The 24688-nt window shown below is 41.0% G+C and overlaps 2 protein-coding genes across 5 annotated transcripts in view; one reads left to right on the forward strand and one right to left on the reverse strand.

The window, feature by feature from the left end:
* Window positions 1–483: 483 nt before the first annotated feature.
* Window positions 484–14390, reverse strand: LOC106812693 (sodium-coupled neutral amino acid transporter 9-like). 4 transcript variants are annotated; one of them, XM_014816632.1, is made up of 18 exons: window positions 14375–14390; window positions 13986–14173; window positions 13834–13863; window positions 13275–13405; window positions 9954–10043; window positions 9519–9717; window positions 9252–9343; window positions 8990–9053; window positions 8359–8452; window positions 7156–7206; window positions 6698–6766; window positions 6143–6439; window positions 5740–5826; window positions 5067–5173; window positions 4769–4873; window positions 4318–4466; window positions 3765–3854; window positions 484–3600 (listed from the first exon to the last, which is right to left on the reverse strand). In XM_014816632.1, the coding sequence occupies exons 4-18, from the start codon at window positions 13394–13396 to the stop codon at window positions 3423–3425; spliced, it is 1794 nt and encodes a 597-aa protein (XP_014672118.1). In that variant the 5' UTR covers window positions 13397–13405; window positions 13834–13863; window positions 13986–14173; window positions 14375–14390; the 3' UTR covers window positions 484–3422. The 4 variants fall into 4 exon arrangements, with proteins under 4 accessions (XP_014672118.1, XP_014672116.1, XP_014672117.1 ...); XM_014816630.1 differs by having other exon boundaries at window positions 7039–7206; XM_014816631.1 differs by having other exon boundaries at window positions 7039–7206; window positions 13986–14049; window positions 14375–14388.
* Window positions 14391–14813: 423 nt separating this feature from the next.
* LOC106812692 (phosphoglucomutase-1-like) overlaps window positions 14814–24688 on the forward strand; it is a 19843-nt gene continuing 9968 nt past the window's right edge. Inside the window, exons 1-7 of the mRNA XM_014816629.1 lie at window positions 14814–15177; window positions 17590–17752; window positions 17866–17948; window positions 18306–18486; window positions 21743–21933; window positions 22663–22817; window positions 23632–23763. Coding sequence (XP_014672115.1) covers window positions 14935–15177; window positions 17590–17752; window positions 17866–17948; window positions 18306–18486; window positions 21743–21933; window positions 22663–22817; window positions 23632–23763 — 1148 coding nt within the window. The 5' untranslated portion in view covers window positions 14814–14934. The remainder of the gene's footprint in view (window positions 15178–17589; window positions 17753–17865; window positions 17949–18305; window positions 18487–21742; window positions 21934–22662; window positions 22818–23631; window positions 23764–24688) is intronic.

Genomic DNA, 24688 nt, shown 5'->3' on the forward strand with positions numbered 1-24688 from the left:
TTTCATATTTACATGGGTGTCTTGTGTTTTTACTTCTACATACAGGGCCGTAGCCTGCGGGGGGGGGGGAGAGAATTGCCCCCCTAGATTTTGGAGCCAAATTAAAAAACAAATTGTTCTACTAAAAGAGAATTGTCGTAGTCAGAATGAAGGCTGTACATGTACTCAAAAGTGCCTCAAATACCATTTCCTGCGATCTACATTTTCCAAATTTTTGGTGGGAGGACCCCCAGACCCCCCACCTTTTATCAACCCCTCCTTGAAATCCTTGATCCGTCATTGCCCCCCCCCCATGCATTTGCTCAGCCTACGGCCCTGACATATAATGTATATATGGACATCTATAGTTATTATGAAATATGTTGGGTTCTGTGGTCTGTTCACGACAAAACTGATACGAGAGAGAAGTGTTCAATGTTGCTGTTGGTGGCAAAACGACACATGCTAAATTTTCCTATGAATAGTAGTGAAATTTAGCCGTCATAAAAGATTTACTAAACGTATATTTTATGAAATAATATACATTACACTGTCACCTGAGTGTGCAGAATATAAGGTAATTTGGCATCATGACACTTTCCATTATATATAATAAGGTAGAAACGGTGACTACACATTTCAAAGTAAAGTTTCGTACATAGTACGTAATAGTCGTCGTGGGTGTAATCTCTAACCATGCCAAAACAGGATACAGTCCACACTTCTCATTCCTAAGATTTACTACACACCGGCATATATAATTAAATATGTACATATAAAAATACCCTGTTAAGATTTCCGTGACCAAATAGCTATTAGGTATTGAAATTATATTAAAGCTAAGCTCAAATAACCGAATAGTCACTGCACGACATCATTGCGTGCAATAAATAGAGCAAAAGTAAGAACTAAACTAAACCGAGTTATCACAACGCGTTTTTACAAGCGCGTGTTCACAAGCCTTGCCTTCAGCGTATACCTAAACAACCCAGTAAAGAGAATCCAAAAGTGAATAGCAATTTTTCCTCCTTAACAACGACAAAAACAACAACAGCTGCAGCAGCAACAACAACAAAAGAAGCAGCAGTAGCAGCTGTAGCACCAGGAACAACACTCACCAGTTTTATAACCACGATGAACCTAAAATATTTCTACTTCACAAGCCTAAAATAATCCGGACCTATTTCTACAAAAAAAAACATTTTCCGAGCACGCATTCATGTTGCGAATTTCACAGTAACATCCTTTATCATTTGCTTTATACGACCTGACCACTCGGCAAAATTATATAGTCTGGTGAACGTTTCATTAGTTGACTGCATGATTATTTACCCTGTACGTGTATATACATATTATAACTGAGGCAAGTATGCAATGAAAGAGCCTTTTGACTACACACCAACCTAAATAACCTTACAATGTTGCATCCAGACAACTTTATATTAATACAATGAGTTGGATGTCACTAGGTGACGAAACAGTGATATCATTACAGTTACAGTATGACTTTCCATTCCCACGTCGATCACTGCACATCCATCCGTAAGCACACAAAGTTACTGCGTGAATACACACGCACACAAAATGTTTATGCCTATGTAATATAAAAATATAGTATGTGCAATCATACATTTATCATTATCCAGGGTTGCTACAGCAATACTGAAATGTAATTAATTTGGTCGGAGTAGCATTCGCTTGGCAATTAAGTATAAAAGACTGTTTTTGTAAACGGGGATTGCGAAAGGCATCAAATATTACTGTACCCATCCTTCAGAAGACTATCTGGCACTTAAGACTACGTACACACTCAATAATTTTACATTGAAAATCTCACTTGTTTGATCTTTTCTCGACGATGAATGAGATACGCACACATGCATACACGCACAATGTGGAGGGTGTATAACTTTAATACACAGACGTTTACTTTACATAAAGTAAAACTGCTATATCACACACATCAGCTTCCTATTGCGTTCATCCATCCAGGCTCTCAATCTTCACGAGTCATTTCATAACCTCATAAATGTTAGTCTTCAAAAGTCCTGGGGACCATAACGAAGACGGAGAGAGAAGTGATCAAATCGATAGATCCACACTGTGGATCGCAGTGGAAAAGGTTGCAAATTTGCTATTTACCAAAGATGAAGGCAGGGAATTCCAATACGGAATCACAGAAACAAAGCTAAACTTAAAAGGATCCTTAGAAGTTTGCACGTGCCGAAAACAGTGATCACGCTCAGATGATCGAGTGCAGCGAACAGGCGTCATTAAGCAAGAGGGAATGCCAATTTTCAACTCACCATGATAAATTTTATAGAAAGTTATGAGTTTAGAATGAAGAAAGCGGACACGAAGAGGCCAATCAAGACGAGCCAAAACAACATCAACACTATCATCATAGTTTCTGGATACCCATCTCGCAGTTTTATGCTGAATGGCAGGGCCGTAGTGGCCGCCACGGCAGCACGGCACTGCCGTGGCACTATTTTGATTAAAAAAAATTGTGCAGGGAACCAAGGAGCTAGATATACCAAGGAGATGAAACGACACATTCGTGGCACCAATTTGGTGGAAAGATTGGATCTAAGCAGAATACCTAACACAGGCGAATCGGCACACAGGGCAAGATAAATCTTAAAGAACTACTGATAATATCGTTATTAGTGTAATTACTAGTGACAACAGTAGTAGTAAAGCATTCAAGAAGCCATTCAATGTGATAATGGGATGGAGAGGAGGGAGAGAAGCTGGTGGAGGAGGACGAGAGGAAGTTGAGTCAGTGGATGAGAAGGGAGGAAGATGAGGAAGGGAGAAGGTAATTGGAGTAGGAGAGGGGAGGTATAGGAGAGATGAGGGCGAGGAGTGAGAAGCTGCTGGAGGTGGGAGGGGGAAGAGGAGTTGAGAAGGTGGTGGCAGATCAAGACAGGATATAGAGGAGGAAGAGGAAATGCAGGAAATGACATTTCCAGGCTCTAAATTTCAAAAATTTTCTGGGGGCCCCCAGACCCCAGACGAAGGCAGGGGCTTCGCTACTGCGGCATTCACCGTGTGTGCCTGAGGCACACACCATAACCGCCACTTATGCTATTATTACTGGGTGATCCTACATTTTTTTGCAGTAGCACATTTTGGGAGGCCACTACAGCCCTGAATGGTATCCAATTTAGAGGCACCAGCCTGGCGAAGCATATTCTATTATGGGCAGAACCATAGTTTTAAAAGCCAGGGACCGAGTATACCGCATATCATAAATGCGATATGCGATATATACATTTGCATTGACATCAATTCATCCATGCAACAGTAAGCTCTGTACTACTGCAGGGGTAAATGCCATGTGAGCCTGCTAGTGGACGAGGCGTGGATCTCCAGTTGTGGAAGCTGACTCATGCATAGCATAGGGGGACAATAGCAGCAACTATAATAACGTTTAAACATCACTCTGCACCAAGGATCACAAATTGGCCCACGAAGTTGAGGACGCCCAGCCCGATGATGATGCAGTGCAGGAAGATGGAGGTGTTGGTGAGACACTTTCTGCGCTTCTGCTCCATCATGTACACAATGCCTGGCAGCGTGAAGATATACGCCAGGCCCGAGAACGAACCACAAAATCTGCAACGTAAACATTGTATAGATTAGACAGTTTGCAAATTTATTATATTTACTTTTTTTAATTGTGCTGGTTAATTTAATTATTTATGGTCTCATCCCATTAAACCATTAGTAGTATATGCAAAATGGGTTTCACAAGTTTTGATGCTAGCACTAATATTTACCTGATGATTGTTCCAATTTGTGGGAGGAACCTTGCAAATAGAATGCAGATTGCAGAAAGCAGCACGTTTAGCATTACGACGTGTTTCAAACTGCAGAGGGAAGAAACCGGTGATAATCATAAACGTCTATGAAACCAGATATGTAGTAATTTTGTAGCGTGACAGAGCATTTCACTCTCACCACTACTTACACCATTATTTAATTTTTATCTCCAGCAGTTTTGCTTGCATAATAATTTTCAATTGACCTATCTGCCTGGAATGATTCACAGGTAACTCTAACTAATCCACATTATGATAGGGGTATTCTAAAAAATGCTGCTTAATAACGAACTTCCGCATAGTTGACAATTTGGCATGTATGAATAGAAAACGTATAATACAGTATCAATAGGTCAATTAGATAGATAGATCGATGGGTCAATCAGCAAGCATTGAGTAAACATTGATTGTACTCATAACCCACGTCACAATTCGCGTCACGCTGACTGATTCATAAAATTCAGCAATGCCATCTAGATTTAGAACCCCATGAAATCAAACTTGCGCGTACCTTGGGTATATGGATCCGAACAGAGCATGCATGACCTGGATGCGAAAGATGTATGCTATGAGAGGAAATACAGTCGTCATCTGGAACAGCAGACCCACTCGAGCAGCAAACGTTAGGACATCGTCGCCACGAAAGTTGTTGAGAAAGTTCTAAACGAATAACAAATACATAGGAAATACATGAGTGATAGTACCTTTTGGTCATCTGCACATATAATTTCATAAAAATTCTAAAAGGCTAATATCATTTTGTTGTATACGTAAGATGGATAAGTGTATTATTTGAAAATGGTAAAATATTTAACAAAACCAATGTATGCTGTCACATCTGCAATTTTTTTAACAGAGCGGACTCATTCGCGTATATTAACTTAATCAACTAGTAAATATAGATGAATCATATAATAGTAAGAATTGTTATCAATAAATTACTTCTTACACAATTAACTCACATCTTGAATGCATCCCTTGTCCAATGGAAACATTATATAGAACGCGGAAGCCACAAATACATAGGTGGCAGCTACAAGGATGTAGGCAATCGTCAAATCTCTGGCCTGAAATAGATCAATACAAGAAAATTTCTTAACATGGTATGTGAAAATCGAAATTGATGCTAGGTACACACTGAAAATTACAATCATTCACAAAATCAATACGTGTTACACGAAATCAAAAACTCAACCCACAAGACACAAACCCAATGGATAATAGAAATTATTTCAGCTTAAAGTGAAGTATGGTACTTGCATTATTCTCTGGTTTCTTCTGGTTTCTCATAATCGAAATTATTGCGTTGTGAATGAAGTAGGCTAGTGCCAGAATTCCTGTGAGAGCTGGGAACAAGGTGCGGATCTCTGCAACACATCATAGTCCAAAACTTAGAAACTCTCTCCAATCACAGTAAAAATGTTGCTGATGGCATCACCACACTATCATAAATCGCATTTAAATGAAATTGAAAATGACACTTCGGTTCTGGAAATTACATTGAAACAGTACTTCCGGGGGAGGAGTGAGTGACATGAAACACTCGTTCGTTGTTAGTGAAGGTTTATTAATAAACTGAAAATCTGAATTTCATTATTTCAGTAATTGTACTTGTCACTTTTGCTGATAGGGTCTATGTCTCCCTGGGTACTGCCGGAACGTACCCTGGGTACGGTCCGGTATACCGGAACGTACCCTGGTAACTATCTGATATAGTTAGGGTTAGGGAGTAGGCGTAGGCGACTCCCTACACTCGTTAGTGGAGTAGGCGAGGTACGGTCCGGCATATTAGATAGTACCAGGGTACGTTCCGGTATACCGGACCGTACCCAGGGTACGTTCCGGCAGTACCCAGGGAGACATAGACCCTGGCAGCGTCACTTGTACCGTTACCATTATCCCAGGTTGTGACTACACGGCAGGATATACATACGTGGTATCGTTTCAAAGTCAAAGTGGACACCGCAACTACCGGTTTTCAAACTCACAAAGATGATGAGGTAGGCAACCGACAACGTGCCTGCAACAAAACCCATCTCGATGACGACAATTACAAACAATAAACTTTAATTTTACGGCAAGATAAGAGGTACACGAGGAGAGGATTCGGTGCAGGGAGGGCAAAATGAAACCACAATTAGCAAACAGATTTAAAAAAGATATATGATATACACATAAAAAACATATATGAATAATTTTCTCGACTTAATGACTTGAGTGCATTGAAGCACATTCATTACGAATTAAGACACAGCTTTTCCTTAAAACCAGTATGAAGTGCTAAACTAAATGATTGCATGCAATATCAACGCGCACACGAATAACCCTGAACGCACCGAGCGAATTAAATTTGGTGAAGAAAGTGGGGCTCTTGAAGTTCATTAGCGGCAACAGCAGTATGACGAGGTACAGTGGCACCGTCTTCACCTCATTCCAAATGGACTCGTATATGCGAAAGTTTGCCGGTAAGATGTAGGAAGGAGTTGTGTAGTTCGGCGTTGCCGAAGTCGCTGTGAATGCAACAGTGGCGAAGTTCGATAATCCGAAAGTGTCGTTGTCATCAGGGCTGATCGTTGCCGGGGAAATAGTAGAAGGGTTATCCCCACCATGATAGTTGGAGATGTGGCAGACAGCTGCAAAATAACCACCACAGTGTAATTCCTAAAACGTATTAAGAAAGTTATTCATAGGCAATATGAACATGCAACACTGGCCTTGTCAACATGACAGATATGTAGTATTCTATAAATGTTTCTTTAAAATCGGCTGAAAGTGACATGTTTTATTTACACTATGCATATATATTTTATAGCATTATTAACGTTGTATGACCCATATAGTGAGAGCAATTGATTATTATACATCGCCACTTGGTAAATAAATAAAACTACCGTTTCCGCATGTAGGCGCTATAACACTGTCCAGGCCAGTTGACTCTTCATCTAGCCCATAATACTGGTCTAAAAAGAACATAAGACTATTCAGTAAAATACTTGAACTAAACAAATAAGAGCAAATAGGAGCATAAAAACTGGTCATCGGTGAGTTTTCAATCCAAATCTTTCTAAATGATCACATTCAGAAGTAAACGATACGTGCACGTCAGCATGAGTCATTTTTATTGATGAACATGTTAAACAAAAGAGCAGGCGGTGCAGTGATGAGCTACCGAAGCACTCACTAGTAAGTATAGTGTAGTAACTGTAGTTCTACACCACCTGCCTGTACTTACCATAGATGTAGTTGACGGAGTGGTACAGAAAGTTTGTCATCAGCACCCAGTAGGCGATCATCGCTCCGAGAAACGCAGACAGCGAGAAGAACATACTCGCCCAGTTGCCATACTTACCCAGATACAGTGCAACAATATCGGAGAACTCCAAGATTTCAGTCTTCACTCCTGTGGAAGAAAGTATGACATTATATATAGCGAATCATTATGCGCAAATTGTTTCTCTTTCAAAAGAAGATTCTACAAATTGTCACTTTCGAGATGACTTTTTATAACATGCAGTCTCTTAAAACGATCATTGCGAGAATTTTGCTCAGAAAAACTAAATATAGCTGAATATAGTCTCACCTGACAGCGAAAATATCACTGATTACACCAACATTCAAAACACAAATATTTTATGCAGTTATAGCATAGAAAAATTGATTTGACCACATCATACCAGCAATACATTTTTTTGAGTCAGGACTTTCAAAAATCACAAATGGCGTCTCAAACAAGCGAACATAATTAAAACAAAGGGGCATCTATTTGTGTGTGATAAGTATTCTCGCTGGCGGTACGCAACGAGGATTTGATCCAATTCTCTCTCCGTCTTCGTTATAGTCCCTAGGACTTTTGAAGACTAATATTTATGAGGTTACAACTTACACTCTTGTTTGTGTTACGCTACTACGCACCTCTGTGTTTACATCTGACCAAAAATATCTCCGGTGCGATTTTTGCATTACTGTACCCTTGTTGACGTCTCGCGGTACCGCGAGAAAGTGCGAGACATGACAGCGAAAATCAACAAGAGAACGCAAAATTGTAATCGTGCATGATTTTGTCTTTGCATGCAGTTCTAGGACATTTTATTGTTATTTCAAACAATTACTGTTACTCAAGCAACAATGGTAGGCATCATGAGAGTGAGAATAAACACTAAAAAACGCTGAAAACAACTCGCAATGATCGCTTTAAAAGAACATTCACACCAACTTTCTTGTGGAATTTCACTGCACTCAACTGAGAGTGCCCTCCACAAAACGTATGTAACTCCACACAAAGTGACTGAAATTCAGCAATACACGTTAGTTTAGTAGCCAAGACAGACTTTCATACACAGAGTGTGAACCTAGTGGCCCAGGGAACTTACTTAAAGAGCTAATCAGATTTTAGTGGGCATGCTTGATCACTAAGAAGCCTGTCATTATTTGTTATAAGGTTGAAGCAAAAAAGGCTTTACGGCTTCAAATTAATAAATAACTGAACACTTTTTAAACATTTGTGTCTAGGGTAGGTACATATTTTTAGCATTTAGCTAATCAGGACATATACCTGCTTGCTGTGGAGACTTCAGTACTCTGTAGCAGGTATAGAGGGATATGGCTGCCATAAACAACATCAGGAATAGACCAAATAAAAAACCAGCCTGCAACACAAAATTTGTCAATTAATCATCTCTATGACATAAAACTGTATTATATTAAAAATGGTCTGCTTTGTATGTGTTATTAAAATTTGTGCTATAGGGTAGTAATCAACAACCATTACAAGCATATACACCACATACACTTTTACATGACACCCAGCCTCCCAATGCACACAAAAAATGTATTTTTTTCCAGATTAGGCAGGAAGGTATGAAGCAACATTTATTTGCAACTGCTAAAGCATATATAGCGGTCATTGACCTCCCTCTCTCCAGCTCCGCAGTGTACCCATGTGATAATGTTGATAATTGTGAATGGCTTAAGCACACTAAAGATTAGGCATATCGCTGTAGCATAGGCAACAAGATTGCAGTGCAAACCTCATTCTTTTTACTGATGGCTAGCTCTTACTAATGTAGGGAAGGTTTCCGATGTCAGACGTGACACGTCTGTCAATGATCAATGTGCATGGCACAATCCTATTGTTGCAGTATTACAAATCATTTTTCATTGCTACACTAATATCTGCCACATACCTGGTGTAAAGCCCAAGGCATGCTTAATATACTTGTCCCCATCATTGTGTTCCACACTGAAAAGCTGAAAATATACACATGTATTAATTGCCCATTACTTTTTGTGCACTATCCCCTCTCTCGCTGTCCATCTCCCTCCTTTCCTCCCCCTCTCTGTCTTGTTCACTCTCTCATCTTAAATTCTCATACGAAACCATTGTCTCTCCCTGTCGTTGACACGAAACTACAGATCTATAACACAGGTAGATAAATATGAACTCACATGAGCACTATACTGCCTTGCTTGCCTTTGGTGAGAGCAGGGATTGGGAGCAGAGAGTAGTACTGTGCCGGAATTATATGACTGGGAATAACCTGTAAAAGTCGTCACATTAATACAGCGACATGAATTAATAGTCAAATGTTCACACATGCACGCACATACGTGACATTAGGCACACAAACCATAAGTAGTCTTCATAATCTAATATCAGTAGAGACTCTTACACTTGAAAGTGAATGCAATAATAACGCAGATCATTGAGCTTACAAGTGTTTTATCAGAAGGAGGTGTCAGCTTGCTGTAGTAGCGATACCGACTGAGGGTGGCCTGAGTACGAGCGCTATATTTCTGATCGCTGTTCTTGTCTTCCTCATCTGCGAGCGGCGTATAGTAATACGGCTTCCTGTTGTCTTCGTATGGCGAAACATAGAACGGCTTGCGAGCATACTTTGCTTCATCTCTGCCACTGTCAAGTCAGAGAAATAGTATAGAAATAATTAGGTGATTACTTCTAAGGTGCACATTCTACCCCCCCATTCACTTGATATACGTACTGTATGTTAGATCGTTTAAGACTGATAAACGTGCTACTGTGATAGCTTCCTTCTGATAAAACCATCAACGCTTTTTGTGTACTATGATAAATTATGAGAAAAACAAGAAATAATGGGCATTCACATATAATGCAATGAGGTTCTGCACCTTTCTCGATTGGAAACTGATACACTTCTACTGCAGCATCCACTTGGTCCAGGATCATCACTAGTGATGCTCTCTGTACTTTGGTACAACCTAACAATATGCAGATAGTGTTAAAAAGTGTAATGTTAGTGTTAAGACAGTATGAAAAAGTAACTACTGGGATATGACTACACGTTATATCATTGTTGTCACATAGAATACTGCTCAAGTTGCTGTTGTTTTCCTTAAAACATCAGCTGACTGTCAATATTCACAAGTTGGTTGACCGGTGGATGACAAGTTGCACAAATATATGTGCAAAACCATGTTGTCAGTGGAATACAGACTGGTTCCATGTCGTTGTGTCGACCGATTTGTGCACTCAGTGCCAGTTAAAGCAAACTACACCAGTAGACATAAACGTTATTTATTTGGATCACTGACCCACATTGAGACATGCAGATGCACAATACACTTTCATACCAACTGTTTGATTTTTACAGTAACTTCCAACTTAACATTCTTTAGTCTCAAATCTTCATTTGAACAGAAATTGGTACATGATTACAGCAGTGTGCAAATTTGCTTCAATCATTGCTAACATAGTTCCAACTATTCGTGCAAAATACAAACCTACAGAGTCAATGACACACTGTACTGCCAAACGCCCTAAACTAAGTGAGCTGTTCATATCAAGTATCAGCTTACCCCTTGAACGTGAGCTACACATCTTGTCTTTTTTGACATTTTAATAAATACACTCAACTTTTTACAAGGGTAACCACATTCAGGGAAATAAAAGAAACCTCTGTCGTCAACCACAGGGGTTTGTGATAAAACTTGAGAACAGAAGCAAAATTTACCCTTGAGAAAAGTCGGACACATAAACTGAGCAAATAAAATGCTGGCTAGAAAATACAGCCCAGGATATATATTTAGCACAAATACACTAGGTCAACATTTGGAAAAGGATTGAGATGAAAAAGACAGGAAGATGAAAATATACAGTGCTCTGTTATAGCAAAAGACCCAGCCTATCACCTTGACATCCACCAAGTTTGTAGACTCACACGTGTGCCCTAAATCCACTACACTAACAAATAATTAGTCCAACACATGTAGTTGGAAATTATTCAACTGTGCATGGCCAATTTAACAGCCATATTTAAGGCAAATAGTTACTTTCGTTTTTATGTGCCTTTTATGTGCCAGAACAGAAGGAAAATCATTATCACAATATAACAATGTTTTTCAGATGTTACCGTAAACAAGGGGTTAATTCGGCATGTTGTACAAGGTTGCTGCAACTACAACATGGCTTTTCATAAACTAGGGATCCAGATGGATAAAATGAGACAAGTCCCAGCTTGTTATACCTCCGCAGGGTTCTCCCTACGTTGCGCAAACGGGGCGCGCGCGCGCCCCGTTTGGGAAAACTCCCCCCTGTTTGAATCGTTGCGCCCCGTTTGGGAAAACTCCCCCCTGTTTGAATCGTTGCGCCCCGTTTAAATTCCACCACAATAAAAGTTTGCCAGCGCGGGAATCGATCGTAAAGAATTGCCGTTCGACGAGGACATCCGACGCGTGTATTTTTACCGTACGACGCATGCACTGAAGACAGTACACAAGTTAACCTGACAATGCACAGTTAACCTGTCACTAACTGTACACCGACTCAGCTATCTTATATATACAAGAACCCCAAATACCGTCTATGGTGTGGTGGCGATTTTACGCATTAATTAGTCGTACGGTAAAAATACACGCCCCTAATTTCCCCTTCCCCTCCCCTCCCCCCTGTTTGAATTTTATCCTGGGGAGAACCCTGCTCCGGTAGGGGTATCTCCCTAAATAGAGCCCTTTTTCAGCTTCGGCCACTGCACTAATACACAGGCAGGATCTTTTATATGATGTCACAGCAGCAATAAAACTGAAGCTAAATGCCAAATTGCAGGATGAGTATGCTGGCTTTCAAGTTGACAATAAAATAACTTATATCATTGTAATAATTACTTTGAAATTGCATACAAAACTATTGGAAATTTTGAGAGAGAAAAAACCTTAACTTGCATCAGTTGTTTAGTCGATAATCAATACTGAATATTTTATAAAGCAGAATTCATGTTGAGAACTGATGGTCGTATGGAGAATAGTTTCAATCACATGTTATAGTAAACCAGTTTTCCCCATCCAGCCAAGTTCCCATGTGGTATGCTCACACGTAGTGATGTCACGATCATCGATTATACTCGATCATCGGTTGAACAGTGGCTCAAACCAAGCGCTTGGTTATCAAAATCCATAATCGATTTCATCAAAAAAAAATAAAAAAAATTCGAATTTTATTTTTGGAAAAAGTGATGAGAATCAGAGATATCATCGCTACTATACAAGTTATCCTTTATTAACATACATGTATTATACACACAGTAGTAAACAGTGCAAAACAAACAGTAAACAGGGATAAACAAGCACATACATGCACACACGTGCATGCGCACGACGTTACGCACACGCAGGCATTCAACACCTCGAGTAACCGATTGTAACCGATCATCGGTTACTTGGGTCCAACCGATGATCGATTACAAAATTACAACCGTTGACAACACTACTCACACGCCTTAGCAAACAAGAACAAACATGCATCCAGATATAAATTTGTTCCTGGCCATCTACAACACTAGCAGTAGCAGCCAGCTCAGCACATTTTTTACATTTATGTATACTCTCCAATTATTGGAACATTCCTTTGTAAAGATTTTACTTTTGCCATGTTAAGATTTTTAATTTGAACTGACATTCCGAGTCATTATTATGATTATTTTGGTAACATGAACCCTATATAATTGTTCGCCTGAAGGACTGTTAGCTTTTATTTAAGTAGAGAAGAGCCACTACACTCCCCATTGCACTCAGTTGAACTAGCCTGCACACCTCCCATAAACACGACTAATTACTTATCAAGGTCATGCTTTAAACCTAGAGAATATCTCAGATTTTGTCTTTTCTGCATATACCAATGCAATACCTTCTACGATGACTTACTTGAAATTGAACTACTTTCAATAAGACCTGGGAGTAGTGATTCATAAGTCACTACTTATGTCATACATGCGCACAGGCACACCATGTGTGGCTAACCTTGGAGAAAGAGGGATAGATAGAGACTGACTGAGTTAGGTATAGAGAGAATGAGAGAATACGCGAGCAACCATGCACGCACGTGCATGCAGAGCTAGAGATAGATAAGGAACAGGAGTGTGACAGGGTTGGAGGCAGATAGAAAGCAGGAGGATGAAGCACAATGTAAAATAACATAGAGATTTCTCTAAAGGTTACCTTACAAAAGGTTCGCTGACTATCCTTTTCATCCGGGTTACTTTAGATATCAACTGCGTTTTCTCCTCTAAACTTTCGCCAGCGATGTTACTTGAAGAGTTGGAGTGTGTGGAGGACGGCATGGCTCTTGCCTGAATATAACAGCGATAATGGTGACACTGTACTATTCTTGATACACTTGAGTGAGTTGACTGGTGCATACAATACCTAGGTAGGCTTCAGTGTATAGGCCATGCTGTCTTCGATACGATATAATCCATTCGATATAATCCATACTAAACACTGACAAGTATAAGAACGTAACCATGTTATAAATAATAACGTACCGCTGCCAGTGGCAGTGACGCGGTCTTTCGGCCCACTCAAAGTGTAGTGAATGGAGTCTACAAGTACAACTAGAGTAGTGAACTACATTTCACTACAGACTATACAGTACACACACTTATAGTTATAGTTATAGTTATACCACCAGGCACCACACAGTTTATACTACTACCAGTACCACAGTCTGGCACAGATACCACTACCAGTAGGCAGTACCAGTGGCACAGATACTTACGTTTATCTTCCTGTCACTGTGACTATATATATAGGCTGTTGCTCCTGCGACGGTACCGTCGCCGAATTTTTTTCTCTTCAACTCACGGTAGTGATGCCAGCGCCATCTATCGGCGAATAATAACTACCGTTGCTTTTGGTACGATATTATATATATCATCCTGTCAAAATGTAATCCTTCAAGCTGCACAGCACCACAACCACGGGTGCACGATATCTGTATGAAGTCAAAATAATAACAAGCCCGTAGTAGTAGAGTCTAGAGACTAGAGCCAGAGGACCATTTCCATGCAAGTCGTCGCTTAAAGTGTCGTGCGGTGCGCATGACCGTGTGATGGGTGCTGTAAGGGGTAAACAAACACTACACTCTACAGTCTACAGAGTACAGTATTAAATACTATTATCCAACAAGATGTGTCCGATAATGCTTTAATAGAATAGTATCTGGTATCTATGGTATTTCGTATATGGCACAGCCTCACGTGTTTTGACAAAACGTTTATTTACATGAGTTATTATTAATTATTATAAAACTTTTATACTTTTGAACTTTCAGTGACAGCTGATTTAGTGACGTCACTTCATTAATGCACTATTATTTAGTATTTTTACGTAGGAAGTAAAATTTTCCAAAACTATTTAATAATAAATCATATAAATATGTATATCTTGATATTTATAATAGGAATTTATATATATATCTGTAAGTGAAAGAATGAAAGTCATCCCCTACTAGCCTAGTTTACGCACCGACTTCTCCTAATTGCACCCGATTGCACGGGTGGGTAGCGTGTGCTAGACTGGTACCCGTTCGCCACCTTCACTCCGACACCACTGATCTCTATAATAATATCATAATAGATTATATTATAGAGATCAGTGTCCGACACCGGCATATATCCTTCACTACACTGACAGTTAGTGTAGTGTGTGGAACTGTCGACCGGGTACCAGTCTATGCGTGTACAGCACAGTGCACACAAGAGTGCAGCTAGTCACGATTCACCCAGTCACTAGTGAGGTACCTTGGTTATGGTGCTACCTTGTGACGTTAACGTGCCCTAAAAGTCTGTACGTTTCTTTCTGAAAAGCCACAGTAAATATGACTCTGTTATCTGTTAAAGTGTCAACATGCTCTTTTGATGGCCAGAAGCCAGGAACGAGTGGCCTAAGAAAGAATGTTACGATCTTTAAGCAGAAGAATTACACAGAAAATTTTGTACAGTCTATTTTGACTGCTCTTGGAACCGAGCTCGCCGGTTCCACCTTGGTAGTAGGAGGAGATGGAAGATATTATCTTAAGGAGGCCGTCGATATTATTATCAAAATGTGCGCAGCGAATGGGGTAAGGACTTGCAAACATAACTGTTCTGTAATATTTAATAGAATAAGTTATCTTCAGACTGTGCAGTTAAAATTGTAAAATGTAAGGAACAATTTGATTACAGATTACTGCATGAGTAGGTTAATTTACCATCAGGGGCGGATCCAGAGAGACCGGGTACAAGATGGCATTGCGCAAAAGATGCGTTGTTCCCCGACCGCCGAGAGCGGTTAAGCCGCGCACTTCCGCGGGACTGGGCGCACGCGCGACCGCGGGGTGTTGTATGTAGCATCTCGCGCTGCCCGCTATACAAATTCGAATATTCGCGAATCCGTATAGCGGGAAGCGTGACATCGTGCAGTTTTCGTCAGACGTACACCGGCTTGACTACGGCGGCCTTGGGGGGGGGAGGGGCAGCAGGGGCCAGTATACGTAGGTTTAGCTACGTGTAAATACTGGCACGGCCACGCCAGCACGTGCTCGCACGACGTGCCGTCACCACGGGCAGCGCGGGGTTACGAGGTTGGTAAAAACATATGCCACGTACGCAGCCAGGGGCGCCGCGGCGGCGGCAGTTTTGGAGATAGCATCTAGACCGCGCCAGCCCACGTGGAGCGCCGTACGCGTCTTCGTTAAAACCTCTGTGATAGACGTGACCACTAGCGGATTAAGGGCGGGGCAACAGGGGCACGTGCCCCGGGCCCCCCACATTTGGGGCCCCCCACATTTAGAGTATCCTAAAATTTACAAAACTGTCGTAATTGTGATCCACAAAATTCTTAGCATGTAACGTCGAAGTGATGCGTTTCCCATGCTGTTTCTCTGGCTGAACTTTGCTGTTCAGCTGAAGGACACTTACCGATATTGCTCTGAGAATCTATCTTTCATTGATGGTCTCGAATTGTAGCGGTGAAGTCATTTTTAAAACTCAGTTGATTAAAATGCACATGAGAACCACGATGAGCCACAAGAGAGTGTAACCTCAGTATTCTCGCTATCAGAAAGTGACATTTTAAATTTTGAAACACGGATGAATACTCTCTGAATTTGCATCATAAAGTGCAGAAAAAATACAGACTATAGGCCCCCCACACAATTGCGTGCCCGGCCCCCCACACGCTTAGTCCGGCCCTGGACGTGACACTATATCGCAGTAGCCCACGTCATCGCGTAGCGGCGAATGAGCGAGGCGCGTGTCGCGCTGAGTGACAGCATTTCTTAGGGTTTCTTGTAGGAGCTACTCACGTGTACCGTAAGGCGCGCCACCACCAAATAATAATAGGGCCGTTTGGAGGTGCTCTAGCCGTGCGATGCGGAAATGTCGGTTGGATTGCGCCCCAGTTTTCGCGGAGTTAGTTTTTAGACCCCTGTCTCGATATCTGTATAAGTGGTAGCGAAAAGAGGGGGCGGCGTATTCGCTGATGGGGGCGCGGCTGCGTGCGCGCAACACCGGCCGCATGTCCGTCCCGCAGGCTGAAGCTAGACAGTATTTTTCACAAGATTTATAGGCAGCATCCCCGCAAAAACGGCACACCAACCCCACAGTGGCCGCCGTTAGGCGCGGAAGCACATGGCGGTGGTCTGGGAGCCTCCCCCAGGAATTTTTTAAAATTTCAAGGGTCCTGGCACAAAAATGATCACCATTTGAGCACACATTTTATAGTCAATGCCGTCAAATAGCTTAACAAACCGTATGGAATTTATTTCTGCTTCATTTGCCTGCGCTTATGCATACCAGCAATTAAATGCCGAATGATTCAAGCACTTCCCTTCTTTTCAGATATATCAAAGCTAGTTTTGTTACCGATTGAAATTTTGATTCCTTCAATCCTCGTCCAATGAATCGGAAGAAAAAGAGAACAAATAAAGAATATAGCCAAATTCCATCAAATTGTTTTCTGTATTTTTTTGCGCAAAATTTCGAAGGGCACTTTGAAATCTAGACCGTATTTCCCAATACGGCAAATACAGTCTGAATCCGCCCCTGACCATGGTCCATGGCATGGAATTCCTGTTTTTACTGATGGGATTAGGATTAAGTTAGGTAAAGAGTGATGGTAGTGTTTTCTGTCGTAGTATGTCCCAATGTAGAACAGGGGTAAGACTGTTAAATAGTGAAGGGGATGGATTTTGTACAAAGTTCAACCAAATTGGTACTGCAATATGAAATCGTTGAGAGCTGATATGTAATCATGCATTACTAGTAATGTAATGACATTAGGCCTTCATACCATCTGGCAATCTCAAAAAACATTCTTAGTTGTTACTAGGTAGAACTGTGTTGTGCTGTAGTTCTTGAGGAAATTCTCCTACATCCATGTACATATGTGTATCATATACTTTAGTCTTTACAGATGTATAATGACGTCAGTTCAATGAAGTAGTTTTGTTCTGTTAAACTAGAAAGATATTCTGTTTTGTCTACTGCAATAGGTGGCTAAGGTGATAGTTGGGCAGAATGGCATCTTGTCCACACCAGCTGTCTCTTGCATCATCAGAAAGTACAAAACCACTGGTGGAATAATCCTCACTGCCAGCCACAACCCCGGGGGCCCAAATGGAGACTTTGGCATCAAGTTCAACTGTTCTAATGGTGGTATGTTTCATTGTTGCCTGACATTTTGTGTATCAGGTTTAGACATTGTAACTGATATTCAATGTGAAAATGGATAAGCCATATTAATTTTTTTTATCTTTAAATCTTTCTAGGTCCTGCTCCAGATGGTGTTACTAATAAAATTTATGAGATTAGCATGGATATAGATGAATACAGCATCTCTCCAACTCTTCAGGTATTCTAATATTTTAGTAGTATGAATAATGTGTAAAGTTCCTCTATTGTTATATGAAATGAATACCCTTGTTTTTCAAGGGAGGTATATTTAGTCTTTAACTGACAGAAGGTTATTTACAACACATGGAACAGTAGCATTCCAAAGCAGAGCTCTTAATATAACCAACCGTCTGCCCTAAAGGTTAAAGTGCTATACAATGCTATTTGAGAGAAGGATACCACATTAGTCTATTTAGTAAATACAGCTAAATGTATGTTAAATTTTATGTAATATTTTAAGAAATAAACATAATTTGATCACAATTATAAAACCTTGACAGCTATAGCATTTTAATATTGATACATGTACATTCAGGTGGATGTATCGAAGATTGGTACAACTCAGCATGACGTGGATGGGCGCAAATATACGGTGGAGGTAATCGACTCGGTGTCCGATTACTTTGAGATGACTAAAGAGATCTTTGACCTTGACGCCATCAAGAAGCTTCTTGCTACTAAGAAGCTAGTAGTGCTGCTCGATGCCATGCACGGGGGTGAGTTCATCTGCTGTCCACTCTTCGTATGTTCAGGGCAGATGCAGTTTACACCCTGTCATCACCAATTGGTTTTGTACATGTAGCAGTTGTTGTCAAGAGATTATAAATTTATTGTTTAAGTGAGTGAATACCATTTCTGGTAAATCGGTACAAATTTTATCACCAATAAACAGTAATTACTGCCATGAATCGGTCAGGTGGGTTATTCATAAGTAATTTTTGTCTAAAGCTGGGTTTACACCATCAACTATTAGTTGAAAAGTTGGCGATTTGATCAACTTTTCAACTATTCGCCCTAACTTCGGCAGTGTAAATGTAAAAGTTTAGTGCTCAACTAGTTTAGAGATGAGAACATGTTCTAATTTCTCAACTTTTGGTCAGCTAATTGATAATTTTTAGCTCATCTGACATAGTCAGATGCAGCTTGTAGAATCGCAGGAGTGTGCGTCCGTGCGTGCGTCTGTCAACAGTTGGGCACAAATCTAAACGGCTCGACGTACGGATTCGAAAGTCGGGACGTGGGGGGGGTAATCCGAAAACGAGTTGGGATGTCGAAGCTGGGGGGTCAAAGGTCAAGAGGTGTAAAAGAAGGGGGAACATTCACCCATCAGCGAAACCAGCTCCGGCGTAGCGGCTTCGGCCTCGCGGCGTCTCGTGCCGGACAAAACAACAAAAAACCGCCGAAGTGGGGCGGGGAAGGACGCCGGCGCGGGACCCTGGCGATCCTTGGGGCGGGCGGGCTGGGAGGGCGGGCCGCGAGGGCGCGCGCGGCGCCGCGGCGGCGGGCGTCCGCGCAGGAGGCGGCGGCGGCCGGCGGGCGCGGGCGCCCGGGTGCTCCGGCGCCCCACGGGGGCCTTAACTTAAGGGGTATACTGAGGGAAACGGCAGGAGTTCGCCGGCCACGAAATTCTAAACGCTCGGACCTAGGCTCTGATAGTCGTGTGTAAGCCGATCAATGGTAGGAACGAAACGCGCCATGCGGTGGCCGAGTGATTGACGATCACAGACAGGGTCAAAGGTCAAATGGGCCACAGAAGCAGGATTTTATACATTTTCTGAGGACATGTGTCTGACGGAGCCTACTTGAAAAACTTTTTGTTTTGTCCAGCCGGCTGTGCGCTAGCATTTTCTATGGCGGCTGTTGATTGAGCAAGGACCATGAAGAGTGTAGCTTTCTGCTGACAATCGCCGAGTAAGTGTCGGATAAACCGTTTTTTGACCCTCAAGAGGACGTTAAACATGATTTGTTTCTCTCAAGTGCGTTGGGAGTTACCCTGTGGTGGAAAGCTTCCATTTTTAACAGCTGAAATTCCACACATAACGCTTGACTAGGAGATAATGACTCATGACTTATATATATCAAGCTCACTGGTCTGATAGTGTACATTATGAATAGTTGGAATACAGTCACTAGCACTCAAATAATTACCCAGGAGTGAGGCTGCGGATTTCCCAGATTTAATTTTCTCATCAAATTTTGGCACCAATATAGACGCAAGTGTGTACGTTCTTGAGCTTATTCCGTCCACTAATCACTGGCCTACCTTGTACTGAAATTGGTTTAGAGATATTTGCTATCGTATTGCTGTAAATTGTAATCTTGCCTGAGCTGCTCTGCCTCTGGTTGTATCAACCATTGAGCTATTTTTAACGAGCCAGATGTGCCTCGCAAGGGGTTTAATGTATCTTATTACCTGACACCATAGAATGCACGTTATGTATAGTAATAATATGGTAATTATTCGCTCCTGCTTTTTGCAATTCGTCGTCACACTGACAGCTGCCATTGCTGCAATGCTTTTGCTGACCGATGCAACGATGCCTTTGATAGCGGCCCGCCATCTATCGGAATTTTATTACACTAGTTTGAAGTGTTGTTTTTTGGGTTAGAAATGAACGTATGTATAGGACGTCTTGCTATGCACAAATGAATTTATCAGCAGAACACCAGACACCAGATGAGCCCTGTCGCTCTGCGGCACTTGTTTTGCAATGCAGCCACTCAGATAATAGCAATCAGGAGGTGTGGCCTTTCACCCAGGGGGAGATTATTTGCGTGCCCGTTTCTGCTATTGGCGGCATGCGTGCTACACCTGGTGCGAATTAATACATGCGAGTAATGCGAGTAGTCCACCGGACTAGTTGCTGCGATCTACTCATCCGCCAGTAAATCTGGTAGTTTCGGACTAATGGACTACCGTTAATTTCGAACCCTGGGTGCACATATTAGTGAAAGATTATGTGAGAGTGTTCTATGACATGTAAGCCTTACTATACACACAGTGTTATGCAAGGAGTACCGGTAGGTACCATAAGGGTCGAGAAAATGTGAAAACGGTTAGAAAAAAAGAGAAATTCAGGCATTAAATGACTTGAGCAGAAGAAAAATCCGTTATCCCTTCATGGAGGATGCCTAGACCATTATTAAAAACTACCCTGCCGTGTCTGAACTGTTGCAGGGCGTCAAGTTCCTATTTTTTCCTATTTTCTGGGCAATTCCTATTTTCTCCTATTTTCTGGACAAATTCCTATTTTTTCCTATTTTCTGGGCAATTCCTATTTTCTCCTATTTTCTGGACAAATTCCTATTTTTTCCTATTTTTGAGGTCTTTTCATTTTTCTGTATCCAGAATTGTATGTATCCTTCTCTGAATGCAGGAATTTACATTTCAGGTGACCCATTTTTCAAAAATTTCCTGAGGGAGGACCCCCAGACCCCCACCCCTTACTTTAAATTAACGTAATATACTCTTTACTATCACAGATTTTATTTCATCAGGCCATCTAATGAACACATATTCCTATTTAACATATTTGTGCTTTATAGTAAAAATTTATTGCACAATTTCTGAATAATCTTATATCATGTGCATGTCTAGTCTTTATTTTTAATCATTATCACTACTATTTTGGAGTAGTCTACATGCATGGGTGCTTATGCATGTATAAACTGCATATCAATTTTAACATGCATTTCTCATTAAAACCTCAAAATATTGTTCGCATGTGATGTAACTCCAAATATGTATATTAATAAAACCATTTGTGGTGGATCGGGATAGCTGTAGGGGTGTTGGGAGGCCATCTAATGCAAAAAAAAAATTCCTATTTAACATATATTTTCTCACCAAAATTCATATTTTCCTCCTATTTTTTCACATCTGAAATTCCTATTTTCCAATTTTTTGAGCGTCACTTGTCACTTGACGCCCTGTTGTTGTGATAAAATGCTTGTCATACTTTCCTGTTGTAGTTGTTGGCCCATATGTGAAGAGAATCTTGTGTCAAGAGTTAGGGATGCCAGAGTCCAGTGCAGTCAACTGCACACCACTGGAGGATTTTGGAGGTCATCACCCTGACCCAAACCTGACATATGCTGCTGAGTTGGTTAAAGCAATGCAGTCTGGTGATTATGGGTTAGGAGCAGCATTTGATGGAGATGGGGTATTGAGATTAAAATTCTTGCATATAAATTTTTGTGTATTGTAATGTTTTTGATTGCATTTAAATTTTATAATAAAGTCTGACCTCCTTTATCCGGCCATCCGTTATCCGGAAATCTCTATTAACCGGCCGCGATCTCGCAGTGTATGTTCTCTATTTTTCATTAATTTCCACCTAAAAATATCGTTCAAAGCTCGCTCAAATCTTGCGCGATGTACCAATCGTACGTGTGTGCGCGCGTGCGCATGTGTGTGTGTTGTCCGCTCGTGTCCGCTATGCCTCTGGTAAAATTTCCGTTTTATTTTATTTTATTTCCATTTCATATAAAATCATAAAACACGACAGTTTGTTACAAATAATCATAGCAACGAGTAAATACATTATCACATGCATAAACCCTACTGAACTGCATAGAAATGCTGTGTTTGAGCATAAATCTCATATCCGGCCAAATCCCATATCCGGATGAGTGCCGGTCCCGACGTGGCCGGATAAAGGAGGTCGGACTGTAATTATATTTTTCACATGCACGTAATCGCATTTGTTCTATGCCTAGTTGTGATTTTGTGCCTCATATTAAGAGTAGGTGCAAATTTTCAAAATAATAATTAATCTTGTTGTAAAAATGTTCCAAACTCTGGCATAAAAATGACAAACAGCTAATAAGATCAGTAGCTGAATTGCATCAGGTGAGGTGTTGATTACAGGTGTTGCTGTTTGACTTTTTAGGACAGGAATATGATCCTAGGCCATAAAGGATTCTTTGTGACTCCATCAGATTCGCTCGCAGTGATTGCAGCTAACATAGACTGCATTCCCTATTTTAAGAAGACAGGGGTTAAAGGCTTTTCAAGAAGCATGCCAACAGCTGGTGCTGTTGACAGGTATATTAAAGTCTGTGTTAAAACATTAGTGCCGGGCTTCAACATTCGCTGATTAAACTAACTATTGCGAGATTTTTGCTCAGAAAAACTAAATATAGCTGAATATAGTCTCACCTGACAGCGGAAATATCACGGATTACACCAACATTAGAAATACTATGATTTTATGCAGTTATAGCATAGAAAAATGGATTTGACCACATCGTAACAGCAATAAATTTTATCGTATGCCGATAATGCCTAATGGCAGAATTGGTAAACTTGTATTTGTGTCGGTGATGAATTGAAAATAAGTGCATGATTTTTTTAAGAGAGCCTGTACTATGTCTACGGCAGATAAGCAGTGGTGCCACAAGCTAATCCATACTTCCGGCTAGTTCACAGGCCAGCCAAGATGACAGGAAAATATTGTTTACAAAAAGTAGTAGTTCGAAACTGGCACTTTTTTGGTGAATACCAAGGTTCTAAGACATTTTATTGTTACTCAAGCAATAACGGTAGGTGTCATGAAAGTGGTGAAAACACTGGAAAACTCTCGCAATAGTTACTTTAAAACAATGTTACATTTAAAAAACATTAATACCTTTTCATTGTGTTCATAGTTTTGTTTCGTTACCTAAACTTCAAAGATTGATAGTGTTTGTGACTCTGTTACTTTTATAATGAAGGAGACAAACATACCCTATTAATTATTACCCCTTATAATTGGGGTGTAGATATTTTCACAACTGTTATTGATGTTGTAAAAAATCATAAAATGTACCTAGTACCTAGTGCCATGTAACTTTTCTGCTAATTATGTACACATATACAGGGTGGCAGCAAAGATCGGAAAGGAATTCTTTGAGGTTCCAACTGGCTGGAAGTATTTCGGTAATCTCATGGATGCTGGGCGTTTATCACTATGTGGCGAGGAAAGCTTCGGTACCGGATCTGATCATATCAGGTGAGGTTTTGGCTTTACGGTTATTGTATCCCCCGCGACGAAGTCGGCGGGGATATTATGGTTTCATGTCTCCCCAGCCGCCGCCGCCGCCGCTCGGTCTGCCGCAGAGAATTTCCCTTCCGCTCTATAACTCGACCCCTAATTGACCTAGCGCTACCAAACTTGGTATACTTACACGTCTTGGGGAGAAGGTGAGCAGCGTACCAAAACCAGGTTACTGCGACCTTTATTTGATCTTTACCTTGACCTTGATCATATTTCCCTTCCGCTCTGTAACTCGGCCCTTAATTGACCTAGCGCTACCAAACTTGGTATACTTACACATCTTGGGGAGAAGGTGAGCAGCATACCAAAACCAGGTCACTGCGACCTTTATTTGACCTTTACCTTGACCTTGATCATATTTCCCTTCCGCTCTCTAACTCGGCCCCTAATTGACCTAGCGCTACCAAAACCAGGTCACTACGACCTTTATTTGACCTTGATCATATTTTCCTTCCGCCCGGTAAAATACTCAACTTAACAGTGATGATATTGTGATGAAGATTGTTTAATAGTGCTGAGTCATAGTGCAGGAAATTGCATCGAAGAGGTGTTACTTCAACAAAATGCCCGAACATCAGCGAAATGATCCCCCCCCCCCCACAACTGAGGACCTGTCTACGCCACTGTATATATATATATATATATATATATATATGATATTTTTTCATTCGAATGTAGGGCCTATCACAATAAATTCATCATTCTCCTATCTGCTATTTATGTATTGTATTTTTTCTAGTTTTCTTTAATGCACGTGCCAACACACACACACACACATATATAGGCCCTATATATATATCAAGAGCGGATAATACGCTCTTGTATATATAATTTACGCGCGCACACACACACGCGGGGCACACGCGCGCGCGGAGATGAG

This window comes from Priapulus caudatus, unplaced genomic scaffold (genome assembly GCF_000485595.1).
Source record: "Priapulus caudatus unplaced genomic scaffold, Priapulus_caudatus-5.0.1 Scaffold675, whole genome shotgun sequence".
Taxonomy (NCBI): domain Eukaryota; kingdom Metazoa; phylum Priapulida; class Priapulimorpha; order Priapulimorphida; family Priapulidae; genus Priapulus; species Priapulus caudatus.

Excerpts from the sequence above, each read along its gene's own strand:
- LOC106812693 (XM_014816630.1), bottom strand. The coding sequence starts at position 13,396 with ATGCCGTCCTCCACACACTCCAACTCTTCAAGTAACATCGCTGGCGAA. Across the intron at positions 6,440-6,697 it reads AGCGCCTACATGCGGAAACG|CTGTCTGCCACATCTCCAAC; the intron begins GTAGTTTTATTT and ends GTTATTTTGCAG. Across the intron at positions 4,874-5,066 it reads AGAAGAAACCAGAGAATAAT|GCCAGAGATTTGACGATTGC; the intron begins GCAAGTACCATA and ends GATCTATTTCAG.